We start from the raw sequence: 23,748 nt of genomic DNA, 5'->3' as shown, positions 1-23,748 counted from the left end.
TACAGCCCTGCAACTGTTTGATTGTGCCACTCCTGCTGGAAGGGTCCCCGCCAGAGGGAGCGCTAGAGAGCCCCCTTTGCAGGGTATTTGGCCTAATCTTCCACGCTGGCCAGGCGTCTCGGAATAGGTTGCAAGTAGCCACCACACCTTACCCCACCCACCACATGCGGGGCTTGCCGATCGTTGGACTGATCTCCCATCTTGCAATAAAGCGAACTTAAATGTCACACAGGGATAACGTGCCCAGATAATGTGTTTGTTAATGTGCGCAGTGCACAACAACCGTGCGGCTGAAATGCATGCCCGAGTGGCAAACATTGGTTTGCAAGGGCCGTCTGCTGTCACTGTCGATGTATAACGTGGTAAAAGCACCTCCACTAGTCGCCATAAACAAACCACCTTTAACCCTGTCGGTATTTATCGGGTGGAAAATTAAAATTGCATGAACTTCAAATGTTAACAATCGTTGAACTGTGTCTGACGCCATGACATTGTCCTTTATCACCATTACTCGGTGGCATAAAAGGTAAAAAAAAATGTGCTGCCCAGCATTCATTTGCTCACACCAATTCTGGCAGAAGGTTCTCCCTCTTGGGAAGAGGTGGCACTACCCATACTTTGCCCCACCACATATGACCATGCCGATAGACTAAATATGGTTATGCACATTTATACTGCTGGGTGCAAAGAGGGGTGGTTGCATTTAATAAACCTTGCCTATTGTTTCAACTGCTGTGGCAGAAGATCGAAGAATGACACCGGGCAACCTCTGCATACTTGGTAGAATATGGAAATAAAATTATGAAATAGGGCTAGGCTTCAACTGAAAATGGATCGTGGAAACAAAATAAAACAGCCCCCCCCCCCCCTGCTGCGATTGAACCCAGTGGGGCTGTAAACAGGTTTATTGTTATTAGATGGCCATATATTTTACTTGGCCAAAACACAGAAACTAAACATTTCAGAAAATGGTGTGAAAATTTTAAAGCAGCTTCTGTAAATCTTTTGAGGCAAAGCTGTAGTTGTTGTAAACCCCTTACGGCTATAACGCCTTTTTACTGCCCTGTTTTCTTTACAGCTTAAAAGTTCATATAGGGGTTTGCTTTGCTGTGTGGAAAAGCACAATAACTGGTTGTGTAACAAGGAATATATTGAAATTTGGGGAAATGAAAGTGCAGTTCTATGCGCACCACAACGTAATGAAATAAACAATCTCCTATATTCTAGATTTGAAGCTTTCGTGACTGCAAGGATTCATACTCTTAGGTTTTTTCGGTAAAGTCACGTAGAAAAAAAATAAGTAAATAATAAAATGATAGAAATAATATATATTTTTTTTACTTTATTTCTATTATTATTTCTATCATTTTATTATTTTCTTTTTATTATTTATTTTTACCTACGTGACTTTACCGAAAAAACCTAAGAGTATAATCTCCTACATCACGTGACCTGCTTTTTGTAATTTGTGACGTTCGTTCTGCGAGTGCGTGTGTGCAGAGCGCTGTGGGTGCATCCAAGTCAGTATGTTCGTGTCAAGGGCGGCCGGGCGTCGTGCCGGCCACCTGCCCCCTCGTGTGCCGTGCCGGTTTTCAAAGGTGCCGGCCGACGGCACTTGCCTCCGACAGTCCGTCAAGGCTGGAGGGGGCATCATTGGTTTTGTATCAGTCTGGATGCGCGGTATTTTATGATCTGTTCGAGGTGACGGTTCCAAATCTTGAAGAATAAGTTCCGAAGCAATGTCAGCCACAGCGGTCTAATTGAGGCATGTATGGCTCATTTGCATATGAGGCATTTGCATATGATTCATGGTGCGTCTGTGCCAACCAACGTCAAAAAGAACAAAAAAATGTGAGCTACAGCATAGGTTTTGTGGAACAGCACCTGAAAAGAATTATTTCATCTTATCTTAAAGTAATTAATATAACGCCCTAACCAAGACGCTTTACGAGGAATTAACAACGGTGCAACGTGCATGAAGGTAATGGTGGAGATGAGGTGAACGAAGTAGATGAGAGGAAGCAATGGGCAAATCTGTGATGCGTGAATTTGGTGAAAGCGAAATTGATGGCAGTAAACGATGATGAATGGTCCTCTACAGATGGATTGAATGAATGGGCAATGAGTGAAAGCCATGTAATGAGAATACGAAGAGGGGAAAATGAACGGTGGTGATTGTGAGGGGGAGATTAAGGGGTCGTGGGGTGGGCTACGTCACAACAAGTGTGAGTTTTGAGTGGGGAGTGGAAACGAGTGCGCGAATGTGACTTGTTTCATGTGGAGGGGTGAGTTTATTCCAGTGAAGAGGGGCAAGAAGAGAAAATAGCGACAAGAGAGGGCCTCTTAAATGAAGAGCTCCACAATATACCCGCACCTCCAATTAGCACGGTGGGCTACGTACGGTGCGAAAGAAGTTCAACGTACATACATTGGGGATGGACTACTCATCTGGAAGATCCTGCATACTACTGATACATCACAAAGCACTCGCGACTACAGAAATTGTTTATAATTATCTTAAATAGCTGCTCTCTCATAGCACAATGTTATTTGTCGCAATTAGATTCTCATAATTTGTTTTATATAGAGTATATGCGTTGACAGACAATTTTGTGAGTAAAACTGCCACCGAATGAAAGTGAGTCAATAAACAGGACATCAATATGCATTGGCCTCATGCTTTAAACATGCTCTGTAGTAAAAGGATTGATTGATTGTCGTACAGCTCTGTCTTAACGTCACACAGAAGCCAATCAACAGTGCATAACTGCAAAGTTAAGGGCAGAGAGAAAATCACCTCTTACTTCTGTAACAGTTTAGCTTAAATTATCCATGCCCTGCACAAAATGAAGCTTTCCAACTGTGTTAAATGTTATTACTTAACTTTTATGTATGCAATATTTAAATTACAACACACAAATGTTGAAAAAGATTGACTGTCAGTAGCAATCTGTCTTGGAAGTATTGGAAAAGTATAAATTACCACTTATTTAGCATGTTTTAAACCAAGGTTGAATATTTTAAATGCGAACACATTTGAACCATTTCAGATGGAAGACCCATGGGTGCTGTAGCTTTTGCATATGTAGCCGAGATTATTAATCTTTCAATACCGACACGCCTGACAGAGAGTATTTGAGCATCTTCAAATAATCAATGTATTAACTTATATATATATATAAAACAGCGCATTTCACAAAATGTACACAAAAAACAAAATGATAATTGAACTCCGATGAGAATTATCGGCTTAGGCAACATGAAATGAAAACTCAACGCCAGGTTAGAAAGGAGCGGAGCGGAGGCAGCAGCAGCAGCAGGGGCAAAGGTCTTGCAAATCACTTGGACCCTGATCGTTTGAGGCACTGTAGGTCTGTAAACTGACCTTCAAGGTGATCTGCCATGGGTGGACAGCCAGCGCGACAGGTTATTCAGCTCCCTATATATCTGTAAAATATGTAAACGATGTGCAAATATACTTCTCGTCTGTCAGCGTAACTCTTTTACCAGTTTCCTGAAAATTGCCGCACACAGTCATAGTTTAATGGAAAGACAGCTTTCATCCAAATTTAGATGCTGCCAGACGCATTATCTAACAAAAGCCGGGGCTTAGCAGCACAACTGCAACCGGCGAAGTCCAATGCACTGCCTTATCTCAGGAATAGAGCTTTTCTGTAATCTCTCACACCCGACTGTAAACCCATCTCGATTCACACACGGTGTGGGCACACACGCACACGCAGTGCTGATGAGCAAACGGAGGCCGGAGGCATTTTGCAAAGAACTCGAGACACAGAGCCTGGGAGAGGAAAGACGAGGCCTTAGAAAGACTCATCACGCACATCCGATTAGCACGGTACGGTCCGTGCGGCACGAAAGAAGTTCAACATACATGCATAAAGCACGGTGAATGCAGATGAGTTTTTTTGCACAGTCTTTAAGGCATTGCTCCTTGCGTGAGATATCACGCTTTAGAAAACCACTCCAGCTGACACCACGGGAGTAAATTTGAATGTTGCCAAAGTGCCCTGACCCTTTGAAACTGCTATATTACTTGATGTTCTTAACTCCTATCTGTGCTGGATATACGCATTTAGATGTTCCTAGGAAAATGATTGCACACTGCTGTTTGCATAATCGTTTTATTAATTTGCCTCGGTTATACTGAATCATAGGATTGAGATGAAAACAATCTTTGACAAAAATAAACACGTTCAACGCAGATCATTTTACATTCCATTGGACATGCATAATAGACTAAGCAATAATATCTGCGTTAACTTAAAAGAAAAACGTATATAGTGAACTGTTTAAACAATTTTTTTTACGTGTTATTTTGAGGTCCACATATGGATGCATTTCTTTACGGTGTATTTTATTTTTAAAAATACCCAAATCTATCCGGGTGAAATGTCATGTCGTTCACACGTCAATTATATCTCAGATTTTTTAAAATAAAAAAATCCATTAATTGTGATGACCTCCAATGAAATTTTTAAGACTGTAGTCATTAAAATAATCAATAATAGTTTTTTTGGTGTCGTTAAACCCGGAACCACCCGACACAGCCAATTAGTAAGGGTTGTCACGTAAACAGAACATGCAATTCATTACTAGTTCAGCACACCGGTGTGTTGGAGAGTAAACCCACAACATTTACAATTCGAAAGCCTACGTTTTAAACAGTCATTAAAATTCTCAAACACAGCCCCGGTGCCTCATTTCACAGGTTTCAGGGGAAAGAATGTGTGGATTTTTTTTAAATGCTCACTATAGGGTACAAAGATGTATACGAGACATGCACAATCAATAGGCATGAGCATTGACCTACATTAATGCAGCCGGTTCATCATCAGCACACACAACTATATTGTCATCTTCAATTACAGATACATATTGCATATTCACTTCCTTGAAAATTAAAGTAAATGCAGATATTAAGAACTGATGCCAGCATCATTAACACAGCCAGCATTGGCTCTGCCTTGGCCTGTTTATTTTAATTGTTTTATCTATTTCCTGACATACATAGTTTTTCATTTACTCATGATATTGCATTCCTATTGCTATTCATTTGCTTGTTAACTTAATGAACCATTTATTCAAGTAATCTATTGTAAAATACAAATGTGTGTTTAATGTGGCAGCCTTGTGGTGTAAACAAGTCTCATGTCATAGCATCAAATGCTAATGTGGGACATAAAGCCAGGCTGCAAGGGCCTCATTTGCGCATTCAGCAATGCAGGTTTTGTTTTCTTTGGCAAATTGGCTCACGAGGCAGCATTCCGGGGAGCTCTGTGTAAGGCAGGGCAATCGTGGGCCTGGGTGTCGCGACAACATCGCCCCCATTTAGTTCTGCCAAGGCGGTTGTCAGAATCTCCTGGACGGTACGACCTCCTGACCCCGCAGGTGCAACACTGCCACAGAGGTAATGAGAACACTGGCCTGCGAGGATGCCGTGCTTCCTGGGTTCACGGCCCACATTTCCGTCGCTTTGCAGTTCAGATTGAAGGTCTTTCTGGCGGTGCAGATGAGAAAATTTGCTCTGAGGATTTAATCTTAAAGTGGCCTCTCTGCTGCAGTGCATCATCAAGTTCGCGGTTGGCTGTACAGCAACAGCAGTATTGTCGATGTGATGGCCGAGGCTGCGTTTTGCCGCTTGCTCTGGGCGCAACGAAAGGTTGCGTGGAACTTCCTCGGCCAGCACGGCCTGGAGACCAGACCCGAAGCACAGCGGTGGCATTGACTTGATCCAGGAGGACACTGAGTCTCCAAAGGTCTTCGACAGTTGGCTGTGAAGGACGCCACTGCTCTGCACACTTCGCTTTCGTACTTGTAATTTTCTGGTTATGCTTTTGATGAGATCTCTGCCTTGTTTCAGCTCATATGCTGCATACAATCACACAACACAAACACGCACAGCAAAAAAAAGAGACAATGATTCCTTAATCAACCAGCACTGACTGTCAAGGCAATTCTCTTCGTCAGAATGTATTAGGACCAGCACGGCACATGAGATTGTAATATGGCCAGCACCATACATCACCCACCAACTTTGTTTCCACTACCTGTACCATATAGTTAATTTTGGCTGAAATCCAACTTCCCATTTCATTCATAATTGACTGATGGATAATTTTATATCCAGTGTTCACTGTGTTTATCCTCGCTTTACCATCTTCATGCCTTGTCTGGGCAGTGTTCACTGTGTTTATCCTCGCTTTAACATCTGCATGCTTTGTTTGGGCAGTATTCACTGCTTTTATCCTCGCTTTAACATCTTAATACCTGGTCTAGGCAGTGTTCACTGGATTTATCCTCGCTTTAACATCTTCATGCCTTGTCTGAGCAGTGTTCACTGGTTTTAAGGGCCATGTGAGACACCTGAAGAACAACGCCTTTGTAACACCGAATCTCCAGTTACAAAGCAAGTTAAACCACAATTACAACTCAACAATTCCTCAATAACATTGCATTATTTTGATTTGAAAGCACGAACACCTTTGCAGGCTATAGTTCTGGCAAGCAAGCACAATCATTTCATAGTGCTCTCAATTGATGAGCAGAAAAAAATTAGAAATTTTTCCGTGAAAGTACTGTATATTGAAACAATCTAAATTCAAGAATGGTGTTTGAAATGATAATCAAATCGGTAATTGACGAGAAAACCCACCATAACAGGAACATTATGTTTGGAATGATTAAAATTGACATGGAATTTAATTTACCATGCTGGACATGACTGCATCGATCAATGCGACATATGATTATCATAGCGGGACCCCGGGGTACAAAATGATACAAACTGGCCGAAGCAATACAATATTTAATTTCTGGGACACTATTTTTTTCCAGGGGTGTACTTAACTCCGCGACTGGGGTACCAATCAGTCCTGCAATCAGTGCTACTCCGCGATGTCGAAACGCAGCGAGGACGATTGCTCTGAAACCCTGAACGCTCGCGGTACGCACCGTAGCGGTGCATCGTGTACAGCTCGTCGAGATGAGTCGATCGCCGCATCGTCGACCATCAACAGACTAACAGTGACTGCATCACGGACATTATGCGAGAGCCGGGGTCACTATGATACCCCGGGGTACCGCCATAAGGTTCATATCACCCTTGTCTTGTAAGAGCACTTTAGTTTGGCTCATAAACTAGGCTAACTCGCCAAATTCGTGATAAAATAAATCTTTTTTTTTAACATGTGCCGAACTTTTATTATTATTGTTGTGTGCTAATTGATTCACTTTTGACTATGATGGAGTGATTATAATTCGCAGTCAACAGATGCAAAGATATACTTTGTCCATTACGACATTTTATCTGTTTGGAAATCTTTTAGCCAATAAATAGCAAAGAACTGTCTACATTCTTGATATGAAATCCATTGCCGGGAGGAGCATCATCACATGAAATGAAGCGTCTGCTGAATTGTGAGGTTGAAATCAACATGTGAGCACTGCTTGTAAGGCGAGGTCACTGCGTGCTCAAGTCGTGGCTGAATTGGCGGATTACTCACCATTACTAAATTATCTCTTTGTAAATGCTAATCGACTACATTTCGCTAAGTTGCAATGAGTGCACAAAGACTCAACTGTCCAGAAAGCAATCGTTGACATTAGCCTGATATTTATGTTAATTCATCTGAAAATTTGAAGCAATGCCACCTGCAAGTACACAAGCGATTGTGCCGACGAGGGGCGAGGTCACCGGGGTCGCTGCCTGCCACTCAGTGATCTACAGTCAGAACTAACGACTCCCTGCAGAGGGCTTCGGCGCTGATTATCTAACGTGCAGGACCGCCCCGGTGGCCTGCCTGGCCCGGTGACGCCAGGCAATAGCCCTGCCATTTCACTCAGCAGACAGATGGTGATGGCACTTTTCCACGAACAGAAATTGTACTGAGAGATGTTATGACTCGGCTCAGCTTGAACAAAACAACATGACCTTCTGCCGTGGGGTAAAAAAAAACACACACACAATCGTACATTTTAATATGCAGTAAAACTGAGCGAAAATAAGTAGCTTTAAAAATAAGCCATAACACTTGAAATGAGGTTGTTTCCTGCTGATAAAATTAAATTAAGATTTTTGGCCCGCACCCTTCAATGCTGTTCTGGGTATGTCTGAGTGTGTGTGTGCATGCATGTCTGAAGGAGTGGCGCAGTGATTTGCGTGATGCCCTGTGAATCCCATGACCTTTGCTTGATTTCTGGCCATTCATACCATCATTGACAACTGGTTCTTAAGCCTGACCTGGGCCTACCCTAGGTTGTTTCAGCTACAAAAATAGTACCTGATGCGGAATGTCAACATCGGCACTAGGGAAATCAAAAGTGTCAAAGTATGGTTATGCCACTGCATCGTATGCAGTGTCATCCTTAATAGGTGCTCGCTTAAAAAGCACTTGACCTCATTAAGGAACGCTTGCCATTGTAAGGAAGTAGACAGTATTTAAATGACCTAATGATGTCCAAGAGAATCGTGTGCTGACTGCAAAAACAAGGGCACAGTATTTATGCAATATACCGACACTTTCTCAGAATAGTGGCAACATTTGTTTGGCAATGGCAGTGCAATTATACAGCCGTTTAAATGTGTTGGGATCCTTTCAAGTTGTCCACCATTGGGAAAATTACACAAACAATTGCCCCTGTCAGTGTCTCGCATTGGACTACGCTGCCCCAACCGAGTGGTGCCGGTCGAACCAGCAGTACGAAAATTCAACCGTGTTCTCTGCACCCCAATAGGCTCCACATTGCTCATCCAGCTGAAGGTGCGTGTGAGATGAAGTGAAATGTGATTTACGGTTTTGACTACACGAATGCTAATGAGCACCGATGAACATGCACGCTTGACATTCACACGTGTCCGCACACACACACACACACTATAAAAAATGTAATCCCTTTTCAGGATGTGCCACTGAAAGTTTTAGGTCATTAGTTTTCAAGCACATGGTAGATTGTGGGCTGTTGACGACAAATAATGAGAATTATTATATTGCATGGCATCTTGGCGTAGTGGTTATGCTTGTATCTCACAGCAATAATTCCTGACTCGGGAGCCTCTCTGTGTGGAGTTTGCAGGCTCTGCTTCTGTTTCCTCCCATAGCTAAATACATACGGTGAAACCCGGCATTGGCCAAACATTTCAAAGCTGAAAAATGAACTGCAAATTACTCATTTGGGAGCAACATTGCCCTCGACAGCGAAAAACTTTGCAGGACCCTCCTGAAAATGAATCCTGCGACTCAGCAAGGCTTTACTGGGTAAACAAGCGTAACAATAATCATTGCGACTGAACACAATAAAACAAAATAGTAATTGACTGAGAGGTGTGAGAGGTATGGAAGCTAAAACAGTTCAGAAAACAAGACAAAAGTATTTCATGTTTTTGCTAGCTCCGCAACTTCATAACAACCCTCCTGCTGATCTTTGAAATAAAACATGTTCAGAATTTTTATTTCATAAACTTGATAGCGGTACCTTTGAGCCAAGTAACAGTCTCGTCTGTGAAGAGACGGCTCTCAATCCACTCAGCATGGTCGTGGATGTAGTCAAATGCAGTCAGGCCTTGGCTGTCTCGCATCTTCACGTCAGCTCCTGAGCACACACAACCACGATCAACACTACACTATGGACTTATACAATAACACGTTCATTAAGGTAAAGAACACACTTGTGATTTTTTACATAAGATGTCTGTAAGTTTCTGCCAACTGGAATATTTGAGGAAATTGATATTATGCTTCCTGAAGTAATATTATTTCAAGAAATATATCCTCAAAGAGACTAGTGACTCCAAATATTGAGATCTTTCAATCCTATCGGTGACCTATCAACATTAAACATTGGTGAAACCAGTATTGTAATATTTTCACATGTTCTTCCTTAATACCTTCCTCATACAAAATAAGATACCACAGCAGATGATATGTGTAAAAAAATCAATAACGGAACGCCATGCATGGTGTTACATTTACCATAACGTTTCCATTTGGCTCAAATTACGAAGTCAAAGCGAAATTTACGTTTACTTAATAAAATGACATGGTGTAAAATAATTGTTAATGCCGATAAACGCAAGTCCATATTTTTAATTCTCACAAATAAGTGTCAATAAGGAAGAGATGAATTTGGCATCGCCAACAATTTGAGGGCTTAATTAATTATCAACCTATAGCGCACACGAGTGTACGTGACCAAGGTCTCACTGCTCCACTGCCGACTAAAACTAAATTCAATTTGAATGTGTGTCAGCTCGTTGAGAAGTAAAAAAAAAAATCCGCGCTGATATATGCTCCAAATTAAGTGTTGGAATTCAGTCACATTACCTTGTTATGTGACAAGGTGCCTAAAGTCCTGCATACAATATTTTATCCCAATCACGTTTTATACAGTGGCACTGCGAAAACCCGAGACTTAGCAAAGGGAGCCTCGGAAGGTTAGAACTGAATCGACGCCGCCTTTATTCACAGTGTCATTTAGAGTGCCATCCATCAGCTGGGGTGAGCGACACTCTGTAGGCGCACTGAGCTCGTTGCAATTTCCGTTCCCATTCCGGCAGAGTCACCGAAGATTCACCGGATGCAATCCCATGCCTTGCTCGCAATGCGCCAATTTTCATCTCTTTGTTCACGACAACGAAAGTGTGAGGGTGCGGAGGAAAGATTTACGATGTTCTGACACCTCACATTCTCGATACACTGCTCCGAAATGTGTGTGTATACGTATCTATATATCTTCATGAAAGTATTATTATGTCTCTCTGCTTCTGTCTATTTCATTGACAGCAGCAGCAAAGCATTGTGTAGTTGGACATTGTTGTTTCTTCTGCACACAGCAGAAGGAGAGAATATGGGGTAGGTCAGCTGGGTGGCTCAGAGAGGGTACGAGTCATGTTTGAGAATTAAGCCAGGACATCTCACATAATGTATTCACAGGCCCTTAGGGTGTCCATGCGAAAAACAAACCTGTCGCCTCTCTGGCGCTGTCACGTGCAGCAAGCTTCGCGTCAGCACGGTCACTTATGGTGACACTCAATTATTTTGAAATGAGGTCCTCAAAATTAAAACTATTTTCATTAGTTTACACACTGCACTGAACTCTGAGAGTACAATAGGGTGAAAGACTTGAGCCATTCATGGTGTATAACCAGAGCTGTTCTTGGCCAAATAAAAGTGATCTGCTCTATGTTTAAGTTTTCAGAAATGAACACAACAGTGCTTTGTCTCTGGGGTGCACTTAATACATTTTCAGAGCACAGAGATTAAAATGACACAGTGAAAAAAAGTTTTGTGTATATATAGAGATAAATATGGAAGACACAGAGTTGACTTGGGGGTCAGATTATAATGGTATCATCATATTGATGCTTATACTGCACTATGAACCCTACGGATAACCCGAATTTGATTCCTGACCAATGGATAACATCAGTGGTGAGCGATATCTGAAGCCCCATTCACCAACCACGCATGTGACCAGCTTGGTGAACTATGGTCAAACAACCCCCAAGAGTGACGAGGCAAATGAGGAGGCCTCCGTCCAGCAGCACTCTGTTGTCAGTGGCCAGGCTGAAACTAACATTCTGGTGAGATGGAACTATTTGTGTGTGTGCCTTGAGGACTTAACACCCCCAAGCCTGCAGCGAGTTGGCTCCATACACCGACACGCTGCATCAAGTTCCCAAAGCCACCCAGACTCATCTGTCACAACGCATCGCTATATATTTTTGCTGTGCTGTACAGCATTTATATAGCCCGCATGTGTTTTTTTTACAGTCGATACAGCAATATACATATTCTAATTCACAGCCCTTTGTCAATCCACTGCTGGCTGAAGGCCATCTTCACGCCGTGAAAGTGTGTGGAGGTCTCCCAATCACCAAAGGGAATTGAACTCGGGTGGGCGAGTTCATAGCACAGTGGACTAACCACTTGCACCACCACTCCAATCAATATATTCTGCTTCACAGTATTGCCTCGTTTTTCACAAACTTGATATCCGCAAATTTGGCTATCCACGAATGGCATCTGGAACTCTACACGACTGCATCGAGAAAGAGAGAGAGAAAGTGATGACATAAAGTGATGATGCTACTGCGCAGCATCATCATAATCTAAGGTAAGTTCATTTCTAAACTATTATTTAATACTTTCATATTAACTTTATGTTTATTATTGCCAATTTAATAGTTTTTGCGTTATGATAATTTCATGTATTTAATAGCGGATGCATTTATTTACGGGAATTCATTAAAAAGACAAGTTTTCGTAGGCCAATATCATTATCCGTGAAATGTTCTATTCACGAGTATCTCCAGAACGTATCCCTCGCGAATAACGAGGGAATACTGCATAAATTCTGTATTCACAAAATAAACCTCCCTGAGTATAAAGCGTTTTTTTATTTTCTTCAGAACAGTTCAACTTTGGGTTCTTGTTTCCAATTTCTTGAGTAATTTCGAGTGTGAGCGAAAACTAGAATGTCTGTAGAAATGCAACATGGTTACGATGAGTCAGAATTCAGCGGTCATAGCATCCATATGTTGTTGCTTTTGTCACAAAAAAGTTACCGGCAATGAAGAACATAAATAATGGTTTCTCCCACGATTTTCGTTTGAGATCCTTTTTACAACAATGGTCAGTGCGCTCGCTACGGAGACAGTTTATAGCGCGGCGCGCTATATTGAGATGCCGAGGCATTTAAGCGCCCGATAAATGCAAGTCTTTAACTCCTCATAGGCCGCCACGGAGATGGAGCGATGATGGCAGCCGCAAGGAGGGAACACAACCGAGTAAATTGCCGCCGAGATGGATTGTGGCATTAAGAGACTATGAGGGATGGTAATGATTTCATCCAACAGTGCATAGATTATGGCTGGTGATAATGATGACATATTTACACGTATTTATATTTTCATACATAACTGCATGTATAATTAGTGTACGTAGATACAGCGTGGTAAAATATGGTTTAAAATTCCCATGACCAAAATGGAATGGGGAAGCCCTCATACAGCAGTGGATTGATGAAAAAAAAACATAACTTCTACATGTACGTGCACGTTAGAATTACGGTCTTTGAATGGACTGGTTCTGTGTCACTGCCTACTCGGAGAAAAAAATAAAAGCCACCCTCTGTGATCATGCGACGCAGTGGCCACTGCTACCGGGGCTCTGAGAAGCGGGCACAGAGCGGCCTCGCATCAACGCGCAAACGAGACGCGGCGCACGCGGCACAAAGGCAGCGGGTCCCCGCTGTCATAAATAACAGCGAGCGCCTCCAACATCGGCCGCTCTAACTTTCCGCGCACGTCACGTGATTTAACGTTATCGGCAATCCTGACCGTGCACAATAATCACAGCTTTGCCTGCGCCGCGGCACGGATGGGAAATCGAATTTATGGCGGGGCGCCGTGCGCACGTGCGCTCGCCTGCGCGCACCAGCTACGACGAAGCTACGACGAAGCTGAGCTCCAAGCGATGTGTGGGGGGCGCGACGTGGCAGGACAAAGTAACAGGAGCCGGTGGCACGGGTGGAGCGCAGTTCACGCGCGACAAAGGACGGCCAAATCTTTTATTAGGCTGGGCGTGTTCAAAACGTGCGTCCACTTTCCTTCTAAAGTCTTCCATGCATTCAAGTCAAGCCGCTGAAGTCAACACTCTCCATGCTCAAGCGAGCAATGGCAACGGACACTATTCTCTTTTAAAGGCCGTGATCCAGGGGGTTTGGAAATGTCACATTAACCCGCCACGTGTCAATCTCTCCAGAGGATGGCCACTGCCGAACAAGCTCTGTCCTTGTAAATGTTTCCGGCAGTGACATGCTGAAGTCTTAACACTGGGCTCATGAAATATCATGAGCGTGGACATTTACAGTCAGTTTTCACCAGTTATTTTCCCATACAACCGTGCTTTGTAGGATGAGGGTGACATGGGGAGGTGGCACGTATGTATATGTGGGAGAGGAATTAAACCGTAACCCCTGCACAACATGAAACAACCTAAATAATACTGTGCATTGCAGAATATCTGCAGGGTGACAATTCCTTAAAAATTTAAAGCCAATGTGGGGAATTTCAAACCTCAGTGCACATTCTGTGCTCTTAAAAAAATTGCATCCGAAAGCTAACGGTCCTTTGTGTGAATGTGTGGCACATTTGATAGCCTGGCCCACACTCCCTGCGTTTTCTCACAAAAGTATATCTCGACTTCACAATGAAGAACTGCGTGTTATTATTTAAACATCATTGGGTTGTGCTCTGCATCATCGACTCTCGGCTCAGGTTCAGCGGTTTCTCCTCCCTGCTTATTCTTGCGCACGCTCTGGCCACATTCTCCTGCCCCGGGACAGCGCCGGTAATTTATTATCGTGCACTGATTTAGGGCCTCATTTAAAAGCAAACAATTGGGAGGTCTCTCAAAAGCAGCGAGCTTTGAATGCAAACACAAGAGTGTACAATTCAGCAGAGTATTAAAAGCCAGGTGGCAGACATTTAAATGTGCGAGGACATCAATACACCCCGGACAATGGCTTTTTGTCAGAGGCACTTCGTCTCGATCACTCAAACGAAACACTACTACTTTGCTTCATTTGTAATAGACACACTCTGCAGGAATCTAAAAAGCATATTCTTATCAGCCCTTTATGACATCACCATCTTTACGTGGCAATGTTCGCTGATATTTTGTACAATGCTTAAACTCTGGTGCTGTACTATTTTCTGCGTGAATCGAACAACAGCTCGTTGCATTCTGTTGCACTGTTGTCTTGAAGCATTCGTAAACATTCTTGAGAGATGGGGGACTACTTTGGTAGATAACAGGTTAGGGCAAAGAAAATAAGGCAGTGGAGGATAACAACAAATGGGGAGAGGTTTTTTTTTCTTCTGGAAATTCTAACCTTTGCATTTGTCTGTGTCACTTGCACAGTGATGATGAGAAAAGCTCTGTGGCACTGCACCTATCAGAGGAAAAGATTGGTCAAATTGCTCTGGAGATAGTGTCCAAAAATGTCGCCACATTTCAGGTATTCAAACGCGGCTTCTCATTCCCTTTCTCATTGGCAGTGAAGGAAAAAAATCAATGAAATAACAACCATCATATTTGTATACTGTACTTTAATACTGTACCTACTTTATTCCAACATCGGTGCAGTTATTTTTATAGGCTCACTTGCAAGAATATGACTTCAATAAAGCAAACGAAAAAATACTCCTCTTCCGTTTTATATCTTTTTCCACATTCCCTTTGGATGAAAACAGTGGAGTGTATCACCTATCTCACACATATTTCTCGGCCCCCTCCATAAACATTTTACAAACCCCTACTACATCTTGGACAGGCCCATATGCACTTTTGCTGACAGATGTGTAAAAGATGTTACCAGGCAGAGATCAGGCGCATGTTTGATAGGTTTATTGGCTTCGGTGCGTTCGACTTTCACGCCTATGATTTGTTTGCCTACTTTCAAACCTGCGTGTTGAATCTGTATTTCGAGCCCTATCGTGGCGATTAATATGATGCGATTCTTTCCCTCATCTTTTACCACCCTCTGTTGTTACGTGTACTGTACAGTCTTTTGTGACGCACCGTTGAAACACTGTGCGATCTTTTAAAAAATAAATTAAATTGGCATGTAAATATATTTAACGTAACAATAATATTACATAGTGGAGGTTCTTTTTTTTACGTGCATAAAGCAGTCCATCATTTACACTGCATTGTGACAGACCCCGAGCCGTGCATACTGGCCCGTTGTAGCAAAAATAGTGGACAATTTAGCGAAGAAAAAAAGATGTAGCTGTAATATACCGGCACGAAATAGCTTACTTTTAAGAACAATGTCACAGGATGTTTTATATCCACAAGTTAACCCGACGGGATGTTCCCTAGATAGGACAGCTAATTTATTTAAAACTGTTCCCACAACACGTTCTTATTAGTGGCTGGGGATGTGAACTGGGGTGGACTGCCAGAACAGACATGGCCTTGAGGTTTTGCTCTGTGACCATCAAAGAGCAAAACCTCAAGGCCATCTGGCCACTAACATTTGCAAGTGACGAGGCATCCTTAGTATTTGTTTTGTTTTGAATTCATGAATCACATGTGCAGCTCTGTGGTATGGTGGTTAGCAAACTGTTACTTGGGTACTGGCTTAGCCAATTCGAATTGAACTTCGGTCAACTTTTAATGTGTGGAAGTAACATATATATAAATAATCGTGCTTTTCGATTTAAAGCTTTCGTGACTGCAGGGATTCATCTTCTTGGTTCTTTCGGTAAAGTCATCACGTAGAAGGGAAATAATAAAATAATAAAATAAAACATAATAAAATAATTCTCACGACGTTTCGGCCACAACGCAAGCAGCCACAACGCTAGAGGACGGCTGCTTGCGTTGTGGCCGAAACGTCGTGATAATTATTTTCTTATGTTTTCTTTTTATTATTTTATTATTTCCCTTCTATGTGACTTTACCGAAAGAACCAAGAAGATGAAAGTAATAGGACTTTTCAAATCGCAGCCTTTGCGCTTTGCCAATCGCATTGTTTCAAATTGCGATTTTAAATCTTTCAGCCCTGCAACTTCACACCCGGTGGCCCATGCCACCGCCGTGCGCTTTGCTTGCACGAGTCACAACGGAGGCGGCCGTGAGCTCGGCTCACCGTGGCTCAGCAGGAGGGCGGCGGCTGCCATGCTGCCGGTGCGCGTGGCCTGGAACAGGGGGCTCTGGCCGCTCGCGTCCACGCCATCCACGGTGGCCCCATGCTCCATCAGCAGCTCCACCAGCTCCGGGCACTCCGGTGCCGCCAGGTGCAGTGGACTGCCGGTTCGAAGAGACACACAACACACACACGAACAAGTATAACCTGTAAAAACAAAGTTTTTCACTATAAATCCTTTATATGCGTGGCGGCTAGAGTCCTCTCGTCCTCTGGCTTGAGATGGCTGCCACCTATGGTTCAGATGATTGCATGGCAGCATTAAGCAATTGGTAATTAAATATAATATTTTTGTCCTAAAAAGTGTAACATTTTGGAAAAAAATTTTCACGAACATTAATTGTCACGCACAACGAGTCTGTGTGGAAAATGTCAGCTCGATTGGATCACGGGAAGTGGGTTAAAAAACGACCGAAAGATTTGCACGGTCCTAAGCAAGCAAGCAAGCGAACTTAATATAAAGGATTTTAAAAAAAGATCCCACCTCTAGCCTGAACAAGACTGTTGGGGCGCAGTCGTTGTTAGTCGACACATGAGGAGGGTGACACACAAAAAGAACCCCTGTATAGCCTTTAACAGACTGTTGGGGCAAGTGCTGTTAGCGAGCACCTATGAAGGCCAGGAACAGGTACACGAGGGGGTGGGTGGCCAGCACCACGCCCGACCGCCTTTGTTTCCCTAGTGGCGATGCTTACACACCGCACAAGGTACTCATTTGAGGCTGAGTCGACCTAGGGGAGGCCCGGGACCGGTTCAGATAATCGTCACTGGTGTTGGTCGTGAGCGGGAATCGAACTTGTGTCGCCGGGTTCATAGCGCAGCGCGCTAACCGCTGCACTATCGCTCCCCACTAGACACACAAGACACTGACACACACGCGTGCAGACCGCGGTACGTACGCATAATATAATGCATGCGCACACACAGTCACACTACCAGCGAAATCAATGAAATGTTATTTGAAATTGATTTAGAAATGATTTTGGAGCTGCTGTGAGTATAGTGGAGAGATCAGCAAAACAAGCTTCACACACTCTAGGTGCTGAATTAAAATCCAGGTTGAGCTGATTAAATCGTCTGTAAAATTGCTCTCTGCCTGATCATATGTAAATTCAGTTTTCCTCTTGTAATTTGATTGGTGGATTGCTTATGGATGGGGTAAAGTGTGAGCACCATCACCTATATCAGCTGCCACATTTGCGCTCAATGAGTACAAAATACTCTCATAGAATGCGAATCAGAGTAATTGTATCACTGACACAATGATTTACAGCCCTTTGTCGAGCCACTGCTGGATGAAGGCCTCCGTGCACCATTAGTCCGGGGGTTTGCGTGAATATTCTTTACCCAGAGACACGGTCAGATTTCACTCACTACTGATGTCAAGCACTGGCCAGGCATCAACCTTGGATCGCTGGGTTCGTAAAGAAGTGCGCAAACCACTGCCGCCACCACTCCACCCCAAATGTCTAGCCAGACCATTCCGAATTAAATACTGTGCCTGGGTTTGACAGTTATTTCAATCCCATATTTAAAAAAAATACGTGACATTTTTGAATGCGCACCATGTCATTGCAGTGTTTATGATGGAATAAAGACTGTATGGGGTATGAGTCACATGATGGTGGAGGGCCAGCTGATCCTGGCAGGTCACCCTGTCGTGGTGACGTGCTCACGGAACATTTGCAAAGACAAGAGAGCTCCACCCAGCTTAACACCTCTGCCAACTTGTGAATCACACCCAATGTATTTTTTTAAAATAAGGGCATCATAGGCAATGCAAAACTTTACAGAGGAGGCAAGCTCCTCTCACGAATGCCTTCAGCCAATTAAGCAATGGGCGTCTCCTTTAGAAAAAACTGTGCTGGAGTCTGTGCGAGGTGAAACTAAACTTTATTTTAAGCGCACAATGCACTTGTTTTGTAAATCACAAAGCCGTATCAACGCCTGTACTCTATAATCTCGTAATGGCAAAAGTGATGCAATCTCAGAATATCCGAGTTCAATATACTCACAATGCCTGCTGAAGATTGTGCTCACAATAATACCTTCTTAGGATTCAGGTGATGCACCGTGAACGCTATTGGAGGCAAATCAGAAAAATCTAACGCGCAAAAAAAAACGGGCTGACAAAAGCACGGGGGCGAAAACAACAAGTCTCTCAGACAATGCAAAAACACCTCGTAACTGTCAGCCTGTTGAAGTCTCCGGGCTTTCTATGCAGCCAAGTCTCGAAATACAACTCGAACATCATTAAAATATCTCATGCTTTTTTTTTTGAAGGGTCAATTTCAGCCGAGCAGATATTTCACATAATTCGCTGCACTGTGAGAGCGCCAATCACAGGGTTGATGCAATCTGTCCTTCATGTTTTCAAAACAAGTGAACCCTTCGAAAGTTATTTTTACAAGGCACTTCGCTTCCTACATGCGCAATTAGTAAATGTGCAACGCTGAATTAAATCTCACGACAAAGTACAGTCTAGCAGAGCGCGTGCAAATTACATCGGAAATGCTAAAACAGTCCCGTGGAAATTCTAAACTAAACTTTTTATTTTACTAGCTAAGGCCCACTGAGCTATATTGCTCTTTTTCAGAAGCTATCTGGCCACAAATGATACCTCAACGAAGTAGCTTATCACGTGGAAATGTATAGCAGCCAAATACTCTAAGAACGCGTGTTTTTAAATGTGGAGAGAAAATCCGGAGGACTCGGGAGGAAAATCCACGCGACCACGGGGAGAACGCGCAAACTCCAAATATGCAGGCGTCAGGGTCGAGATTGAACCCACGACCCCCTGTATACCTTCGTCACTGATTTATTGATATGTTCATGCACTGGCATTCAAGTATTAAGAAAACTATTTCTGGTATGCACTTGAGATATCTGTGGTTCTGGGCTTGACTTGCCAGTACAGACAAAGCAACCATTGCTCACTGACAGAGGCGCTTAACCCTAGCGTGACATTTAAGTTGCATTGGGACTCAAAATAGATGCATACTTTGACAAGTATGAGCTCACAGTTGTTTAGACTATTCCAATGTAAAATTGGGGTGATCATAATTCCCTATGATTTATATGAATCAATATTCAGTATTACGTCTTGTCAGGATGGAGCAGTGGTTCCTGGTCACCTGAGTTCGATTCCTGGCCAGAGATACTTTCAGCGGACAGTGGCATCTGAAATGGTCCTGGAATGGGGAGGCCTTAATCCAACAGTGGATTGGCACTGGACTATACATTATTATAAAATATTATTGTTATACCTTCTCAACTGATGCAATAAAGATTAGATTTCAGGAAGAGTGTGTAACAATTAGCCATCCCTTCCTACTCCCACGATTAAATGCATTTTCATCATCAACAACCGTGACTCTAGCTCATGAGTCAATTCAATAATCGATTTCTATTGTTTTTTATTACGATGAATGTAGCAGCCTATAGCAGCTATAGAGAGGCGATGTGAACCCATTACATACAACATGTGTGAATCGAAAAATGTGAATTCTCATACATGTGATGTGAGGCACATGTTGTGACTTAAGAATGGATATTAATCAGCGAATGAATGCATCATCCTTATCTTTTAGTGAGTGTTCTTATACATACAAACCAAGACTAAGATCCCCTTGCCTGTATAGCCTTAACATACTTTTGGGGCAAGTACTGTTAGCGAGCATCTATGAAAGCTGGGATGGCAATTGAGGAGGTGGGTGGCCAGCACCATGCCCGGCTACCTTTGTCTCTCGAGTGGCGATGTATACACATTGCACCAGGTACTAATGTTTGGCTGAGTCGACCTAGGGGAGGCCCAGGACCAGTTCAGATAATCGTCACTGGTATTGGCCGTGAACGGGATTCGAACTCGGGTTGCCGGGTTCGTAGCCTACTAACCTCTGCGCCACCGCTCTCCACGTACAAAGACATATACATATGCATCTTTATATATTAAATTGGCTTCACTACATATAAAGTAATGCAATGGTAAAACACTCGTCTAAACCTCACCGACCCTGTTTCCCAATACTCACACGACTTCCCTTAATGCCACACATCATCCGGGCAAGGATTTCTAAGCCTTTATATTTTGCACGTACAGGCATGACAGTTACACAACGTGGTGGGATGGTGATAATGATGATGATGACAAGAGTTCATATTAACTCAAAGTAGTGTGAGGTTTGCAAGAAAAAAGGTTAATCCCAGAGCTGTGAATTCACTGTGGCCCAAAAGAGCTGTCCCTTTTATTGAACGACCTTCCCGTGTCCCTCTACTTGTTCTCCAGAGTGTGCCAATGGTGTACGGTGGGCAGGCCCCACAGCCAGACACGCATCTACCAGCGGTTATTCGCCAGTCACCAACACGCCCCAGGCTTCTAATTAAAGGTGCTTTAACTCAGCATTGAAAAATACATGAGCCAATCAGCGAGTGTAGTTGTTAATCTCTGCTCTGGCTCTCACAGCGAACGCCCCACGATTGATTTCTCACTGGGCACGGACGTGTAAAGTCCTTGGCATATAAAGTCATTTGCATGGCGCTACATTGAGGACAGGGCTGGCTCCAGGCAGACACTACTACCTTGTATTCTTAGGTTTTTTTGGTAAAGTCACGTAGGTAAAAAATTAAAAATTAATGAAAGTAAAATAAAAATCACGACGTTTCGGAGGCAATACAAGCTTCCGTCTTCAGGTGGAACATTATTAATTTTAATTTTTTACCTACGTGACTTTACTGAAAAAACCTAAGAATATGAATCCTTGCAGTCACGAAAGCTTAAAATCTAGAACTACTACCTTGCCCAGGTTTCCACCTTTTTCCGCAGACTAAACCCAGACATATTTATACTCTTTGGTTCTTTAGGTAAAGTCACGTAGTTAGAAATAAAAATAAAATAAACAAAGCCTAAGTCGAACAATACTGAGCAGTGCACTGCAATGTTTAACACGGTACAACAATTAGCATGGTTGGTTACGTACGGTACGAAAGAAGTTCAACATACATACATACACCGGATCGTGGAAGATATTCAATCATTTCCACCGGAACACAGATGCCAATTCCCGGACTATCCTGGTTAAAACCTGGACAGGTGGAAGCCCTAACCATGGTCCATTAAGGCAACGCCGCTCTCCCTACAGTACCGCGAACGCCGATATGCGAGGAATACATCTGCTTCCAATTACTGTGAGCCGCCTTATAAGTACACACGTGCTTCTGTGCGATAAGGCCACCAGTGCTAGATAAATTAAAACGATTAGCTAATACAACATATTTTTACTGAAATTGAGCTGGTTCTATGCGGGTTTTTTTTTTTACTGAATCCATATGCTTTGCTCAGTGTCACCTGCAGTTACCACTAATCCATTGATTGCAACAACAAAAAATATGATTGCGTTGCAGGAGTGGGAAGAGGAGGCAGTAGGCCATCTCTGTTAAGGTCATAATGTGTTTCAGTAAAGGTACATGTTGCACACTCGAGATGAAGGACGTGGGCAGGTGCTCCAAATCGAGGGCAAGCACATTTATTTATTGTGGTTCATATGAATCTTGGGAAGAACAGCACCGTCACTCTGTAAAATGCAACAGCGCGTGTTACACGCAGCCATCCTTCCGAGACGCCATTAACCACGTGGCTGGTTTACACGTGCGGTTATTCATTAACCCTGCCAGCCACCTACAGGCCCGACTCAGACATTACATGCTGCTGTACACACATGCATTGATGCATTGCACAGCACATCAGGACTTTCACAGAACCACACTTTACTCCCTTGCTGCACAAGGACACACTTAAAAGAGTGATCCATTCCTAATGTGCCACATACAGCCCTGCAACTGCTTGCGTACGCCACTACTAGTGGTAGGGCCTCCACTAGAGGGGGCTTTAGAGAGGCCCTTCTGGAGGGTATCTTTTGCCTTCTCTACCATGCTGACAAGTCTGTCCTGGAAGAGACGGGGGGTACCCACACTTTACCTCACCAAATGTAAATTTCCGACCAAAACTTGTCCATGATTTAAACGCCGCGCCGGGAGATGGAACCGGCAAACTCTGGTCGAGTGCGCTAACCATTGCACTACCAGCAGCATGCTATGCTCAGGAATAGCTGCATTATCGCAGGATTTAATTTTCACTGCATAAACACTCGTACAGATTGTGCATACGTTGAAACCTTAGGTAGAAAATCGTCACAACTGGCAATTACTTAAACATTGTTTTACTTTATACTTAAAAAGAGCAAGAGAGAGAAGTGGTCTGTATCCGTATGGTGTTGTGAGCGCTTCTTTTATATTGGGCTATCAGAGCGAACAGTTTGATTTCTTGCCCAAACTTTTTGAATCAAAATAAAGAAACCTTTTATAGCCAATCTCCTGGGCTGTAAAGCCAATGACACTGCCCGGAGTAACACATGCCATCCTCAATGAGTTTGAGAAGTGACAAGATCATTACAAATCATTATTTATATCAGACAACCCCCAAGATTTGTGACCATGGTAGTGAAAAAAACGGTCATCTGGCACGGCATACAATTATGAAGAATAATAAGATGTACAGACATGGTTCATACTCTTAGGTTTTTTCGGTAAAGTCACGTGATTTTACCGAAAAATCTAAGAATATGAATCCTTGCAGTCACGAAAGCTTCAAATCTAGAATTACAGACATGGTGATGCCATCAGAAGTGTATTTCCCGATTGAGCTAACAAGTTCTTATTCAAGGGCGACTCGGCTGGCAGACAACATCAAAACATTTAACAATTACAGAAAGAAAACTTAATAGCAATTGTTGTAAAATTACATTCAAACTTAAACTTTCGTGATTTTAAAAGAGTCAGTTTAATGTGGACAGAGATGGCAGAATGGAGATACCAAGAGACGAAACTAGGTGCTTCCAAACTCTTTGGGACAGCTACATTAAATGCTTTTTATCTAAATTGTGTGTGAAATCTGGGAACTATGGACAGACAATCAGATCCACGTTGCAGTTTAAAAAAAAATTAGAATGGTCCACAGAG

The 23,748-nt window shown here is 43.0% G+C and overlaps 1 protein-coding gene across 1 annotated transcript in view; it reads right to left on the bottom strand.

The window, feature by feature from the left end:
* Positions 1-3,294: 3,294 nt before the first annotated feature.
* LOC133350331 (serine/threonine-protein phosphatase 6 regulatory ankyrin repeat subunit A-like) overlaps positions 3,295-23,748 on the bottom strand; it is a 63,833-nt gene continuing 43,379 nt past the window's right edge. The window contains exons 12-14 of the mRNA XM_061564569.1: positions 16,678-16,835; positions 9,493-9,609; positions 3,295-5,889 (exon numbers count right to left, since the gene is read on the bottom strand). Coding sequence (XP_061420553.1) covers positions 5,234-5,889; positions 9,493-9,609; positions 16,678-16,835 — 931 coding nt within the window. The 3' untranslated portion in view covers positions 3,295-5,233. The remainder of the gene's footprint in view (positions 5,890-9,492; positions 9,610-16,677; positions 16,836-23,748) is intronic.

Source organism: Lethenteron reissneri, chromosome 33 (genome assembly GCF_015708825.2).
Source record: "Lethenteron reissneri isolate LAM-NWPU_2019-01 chromosome 33, ASM1570882v1, whole genome shotgun sequence".
Taxonomy (NCBI): Eukaryota; Metazoa; Chordata; class Hyperoartia; order Petromyzontiformes; family Petromyzontidae; genus Lethenteron; species Lethenteron reissneri.
The sequence above is the reverse complement of the archived record's forward strand: the minus strand, read 5'-3'. Positions and strand labels throughout refer to the sequence as shown.